Source organism: Hyalella azteca, unplaced genomic scaffold (genome assembly GCF_000764305.2).
Source record: "Hyalella azteca isolate HAZT.00-mixed unplaced genomic scaffold, Hazt_2.0.2 contig11116, whole genome shotgun sequence".
In the NCBI taxonomy this organism is placed as follows: domain Eukaryota; kingdom Metazoa; phylum Arthropoda; class Malacostraca; order Amphipoda; family Hyalellidae; genus Hyalella; species Hyalella azteca.
Window position 1 is genome coordinate 100660 of NW_025941125.1, and position 5570 is coordinate 106229.

Consider the following 5570-nt stretch of genomic DNA (forward strand, 5'->3'; position numbering starts at 1 on the left):
CCCATGCAGCCATTGGGCCCCCCACAGTCAAGTATCTTACCAAGGCTCTGACTGGCTCTAACAGAGCAGAAGTGCTGTCATTGCCACAAATTTAACTCCTAATATAGCCCTGTCGCCAACGTTCAATCTAAACATGCATAGCTACACCTAGCTATAGAGCCTGTCTCTTATACACATCTAGATGTGTATAAGAGACAGATGTTAGACATGGCAACTCACAACATCAAAGTTATGTTGGGAACATAAGCCCGACGTCAGACATGGCAACTCACAACATCAAAGTTTTGTTGGGAACTTTAGACGATGTTAGACATGGCAACTCACAACATTAAAGTTATGTTGGGAACTTTAGACGATGTTAGACATGGCAACTCACAACATCAAAGTTATGTTGGGAACTTTAGACCGACGTCAGACATGGCAACTCACAACATTAAAGTTATGTTGGGAACTTTAGACGATGTTAGACATGGCAACTCACAACATCAAAGTTATGTTGGGAACTTTAGACGATGTCAGACATGGCAACTCACAACATCAAAGTTTTGTTGGGAACTTTAGACGATGTCAGACATGGCAACTCACAGCATCAAAGTTTCATTGGGAACTTTAGACCGATGTCAGACATGGCACCTCACAACATCAAAGTTTAGTTGGGAACTTTAGACCGATGTCAGACACGGCAACTCACAACATCAAAGCGCTTCTCAGGCTGAGGCTCACGACCATCCCTGGAAGTGAGACTTGAAGGCTCCTCGTCCTCCATGATGGTGGACTTGTCCTCCTCCTCCGTGCTCGAGTCATATCCTTCTGACAACGTCTCAGTGGGCGCCATACTTGTCCTTCTGCACTCACAACACTTTTTATTAGACCTTATATCAAAGAACAGTATATAACATTATTACAGAAATATTATATATCACATGAAAGTGTCAGATGGAAGCTCATGCTTTACAGGCATACAGAAGGAACATCAAAGCCAAACAAGGAGAATCCTACCTAGAGTGTAATAAAAAATGTAGAACTTGTGACAAATAAAGAACATGTAAAATGACATGTAAAACAACAGGCGCACTCAGTAATTTTACCCAAAAAAAGTCTAATCTTACCTAGATTTTAATAAAAAATGTAGGACTTGTGGCAAATAAAGAACAAGTAAAATGACGTGTAAAAACAACAGGCGCACTCAGTAATTTCACCAAAAAAACAAGAGCAAATATCTCGCCTGTTGGTTCTGAGTTTAGGTTCTGCAATAAGTTTGATGGCTCGGAGGTCGCTGTGCAGGCGCTTGTTCGCCTGCTGCAGGAAGCTCTGCTGCAGAGTCTGCTGCGGCTCCCCCAGCTGCAGGAGCAGCTCTACGCTCTTGCTCAGACACTTGGCTGTGCCCTGCAGTGTCAGTTACTTCTTTAAATATATATTCCTATACATATTATATAAGAATATTACCTATACCTATATATGCATTACTTCTTCACAAATATCTATAAGAATAAATATTCTTATACATATTATAAAAGCATAATATACCTATACCTATATATGCATTACTTCTTCACATATATATTAGAATATATATTCTTATATATATTATACAAGAATATTATACTTATATATATGTACCTATATTACCAGTCTGCTTACATCGCAAGTTCACAAGGAATTTAAAAGCAAAGAAAACGCCAAGAAAATTCACCATATCGATATTGGATATCCTCCAATTATCCTCAGCAGCACGTTTTCAATATCGATATGGTGAATTTTCTTGGCGTTTTCTTTGCTTTTAAATTCCTTGTGAACCTATATATATTATATATTTAAAACTAATAATCTTGATAAAAATTCAAATTAAAAAATAATTCAGATTGGGATAAATAATTCAGGAATAATACAATGTCAATAAAAACAGTTGAGACGATCAGCGGCACAGAGCAAACTGCAACTCAAATTAACGTCATAAAGAGAATTAATTGTCTAATGAGAATATAGTATTAAGTTGAGAAATGCTGATGATTGAATTTCTCTGTATAATTAATTCAAGTTCCAATAATTTGTTTCATTCTAAGTGAAGTCGAACAACGAAACATTACTCATGGCCTAAGTGGGTAATGAGTGAAATAAAATAAATAGCCTTAGGCAATTAGCCTAACTACAAGGATAACGAACGCATAACAACTTTATCATAAAGCAATTTACTGTAGCTTGATATTAACAAGTGCTCAAAAAGTGATGCCTCAGCAACAGCATCATGCAGTACCTCAGCAACAGTATCATGCAGTACCTCAGCAACAGTATCATGCAGTACCTCAGCAACAGTATCATGCAGCACCTCAGCAACAGTATCATGCAGCAGTACCTCAGCAATGGTATCATGTAACGCAGCTTTAAGCCTGGCAAGAGCAGCATCGCAGTCAGCCTGCACGGAGGCCAGGGAGCTGAGGTGGCGGTAGCGGTGCAGCACCTCGCACGTGTTCACGTAGCAGTCCACGCCCTGAGAGTAACAAGTTATTTCATGTCTTGTGACGGAGCATGACAAATATAACAATACTACATTAATTATTGGAAACTTTAAGCAAATGCATATTGCAGTTATTGCTAGCAACTCTAATTAATTCAAAAAACACACCCCCTGGGAGGCCAACAAGTTCTTTCGTGTCTTGTGATGAAGCATGACAAATATAACAATACTACATTAATTGTATGAAACTTTAAGCAAATGCATATTGCAGTTATTGCTAGTAACTCTAATTAATTAAAAAAAAACATACCCCCTGGGAGACCAATAAGTTCTCTCATGTCTTGTGATGAAGCATGACCAATACAACATGTTATACATTAATTGTATGAAACTTTCAAGTAAATGCATATTGCTAGTAACTCTAATTAATTCAAAAAACATATCATGATTTCTGATAATTAACAGAAGCTTCAAATAAATAAATATAGCGGTTTCAGCGTTTATTAGGCCGTAGGCCTGTCGCCGATTCTTAACATCGCAGAACATTCACAGCAGTTTGCGGTCTCGAACTCGCAACGCACTGCTACAATTCTTTTGTGCTTAACCGCCCGGCCTCCTCGCCGATTCTGACCAGAAACTGGCGCACAGAGCTGGGATCGAACCCGCGCCTCTTGCGCCAATCTTGGTACTCTGAACTGTAACCACTGGGCCACCCTGCCCTACTGGGCCACCCTGCCCTAGGTTAACAAATAACTCACTTTTCTTTGTTGAAGGTAAAATTTTATAATGAAGCAACTAGCAAACAATAGTTGGAGATTGCAAATACTTGCAAGATAACCAAGTAAATCATAATATTTTTCTATATTTGATTGAAGTAACGGTAAATCTTTAAATAAACTGTGTCACTTATATCAAGACATCATAAAAGAACAAGTTTATTTAAAGGCTATACCAAGTAATCTATTTGATGTAACAAAATGAAAAGCTCTCTAAATTCCTGAAGTAGTAAAGCCCTGTCACCTCTTTAAGGTTGCCTTTAGAAATACATTCATCCATCTTGTCTGGCAGTTGGAAGAGAAATTCAAGTTTCTGCAGGGTGGTATGTGCGTTGAGCAATGATGAGAGCTCACTTCGTCGTTCCTGTTGAGGGATTAATCAAAATAAATACATTTTCGTCAGTAACTATTAAATATTTTTCTGCTAACATTAATGGTCTGTTTGCATTGTAACAAGTTTGACCAGTTCTGTATATGGCAATAAGAAATACGTCTTGCAAACAGTACAGGCGCAGCAGAAGTTTACCAACCTTCAAGCCGGCTGTGATAACAGATGAAGAATCTGTTATTAATGCCATGTTGCTCTGGAGTTGCTTCAGTTGACCTTCCATTTCACTAGAACCCTCCTTCAGCTGCAACAGTTTCTCAGTAAATTATTCAACAAAGAAATTGTTTACAAGTAACGAGTCTTCCATTTAATTAGTTAATTTTTCAAATTGTGAAATGCTTTGACATGCATATTTTCATGTTTAATACTTATGCACATCATTTTATCGTTAAGAAAAATAAAGTTGATAAATTAAATACAGTAGCAGATAAATATGTGGGACACCAATAAAAATATATTCCTATATAGACACTCACACCACTACTAACACACAACCGTAACACTTGTCCTAAATAGCTAGAGAAAAATGGCACAGATGAAACTCAAAATTTTTGACATTAGATTAAAAAATAATTGAAAAGCAAGGCAAAGATGATCCATTAGAAATTTCTTACCTTGTGAACAAGATCAGTGGCATGGAGGAACTTGTCATAATGTTCATAGACGAGCGTCTGGCAGTCAGAGTCAAGACGTTGAGCTGTTGATGACAGAGAAGCTTCTTCCTCGAGTAGCTGCTTCAAGCTGTACTCCTGCAAGATATGCAGGCAGTTTAAACTCCAGCGAACAGTACCAGTCTCAGGGACAATAGCTCATCATACTACAGAGAACAAAAATTTTTATCCACACATAAAAGAAACACTCATTCTCTTCAGCTAATTTAATCTCAACACACATAAATTTAGAGAACAGAGTAAATTATGAAGCTGAGTTGGCATTTTAAAGTAACATCAACATTTTCCTCTGCATCAAATTGATCACATGAATGTTTATAATTTTAGAAAATTTTCTTCTGAAACTTGAGAACCAAATTTAGAAGAATGGTAGCCTATCATGATCTGCAAGAAAGAATGAAACTAGCAGCTACCAGCCATATAGCAAAAGTATAGACAAAACATTAAAACTTTCAGGCCTTCAGTAGAACAGAAAAAATGCATATAAGTGATCAAAAAACATAGCACTGATCTCATAGATGTTTTTCTCAACATAAAAATACTGCATGAGATAAATTTTCTTAGAAAATAATTGCTAATCAAAATATTACTTTCAAGACATTTCTAGCTAATCGACAGAGGGAACTAACCCCCTTATGATTTATGGTCACATTCAAGCTAAAAAATGACTTGTTGCATAATTACTAATCTATACTTATATTCAGGCCACATGTTATTGAATTTTTTGGGCAATTTTCAGAAAGAAAAAAATTCTAATAAATGAACATGGAATTATATAGGGACTTCCAAATATTTTAGGGGAGAGGAAAGCCCCTATAAAAGGCATACTGGTACCACATATTGTCAGTCTGTTTGTGGTTATCTTAAAGAACAGATTTTTATGTATGATTCATAAATCTTGTTTCCAAACCTTTATTAGCTTCTGAGAGTAGAGTCCTGGATCAAATTCTTTGCTGAGCAGATCAAATTTAGATGAAGCTGGCATTTTCCCCCACTTTTTCTTTTCAGCTGCATAGTATTCTACAAGTTCTGAACGCTTTCTGCGATCACCACTGGAATTCATTTGATTTTCCATGCTTTTGATTTAACTTCTTAATAGATAGGTCTTATTAGTTCACTGTTAAATAGGCTTTCCATAATGTATGCCTAAAAATAATGAAAAAATACAATGGCTACTGTGTTTTAGTTCAAGGACCAAGACAATATTTTAATTAGGTATTGAGGCTCACTGAGTAATTTTTCTGGGTAAAATGAAGCCTAAAATGAAGAGCCGTGCTGAA

General features: G+C 36.7%; 1 protein-coding gene across 1 annotated transcript in view; it reads right to left on the minus strand.

Moving 5' to 3' along the window:
* The window catches only part of LOC108683288 (vacuolar protein sorting-associated protein 51 homolog), an 11927-nt gene extending 6357 nt beyond the window's left edge, over positions 1–5570 (minus strand). The window contains exons 1-7 of the mRNA XM_047882720.1: positions 5201–5570; positions 4234–4368; positions 3762–3863; positions 3476–3595; positions 2354–2488; positions 1226–1386; positions 692–845 (exon numbers count right to left, since the gene is read on the minus strand). Coding sequence (XP_047738676.1) covers positions 692–845; positions 1226–1386; positions 2354–2488; positions 3476–3595; positions 3762–3863; positions 4234–4368; positions 5201–5365 — 972 coding nt within the window. The 5' untranslated portion in view covers positions 5366–5570. The remainder of the gene's footprint in view (positions 1–691; positions 846–1225; positions 1387–2353; positions 2489–3475; positions 3596–3761; positions 3864–4233; positions 4369–5200) is intronic.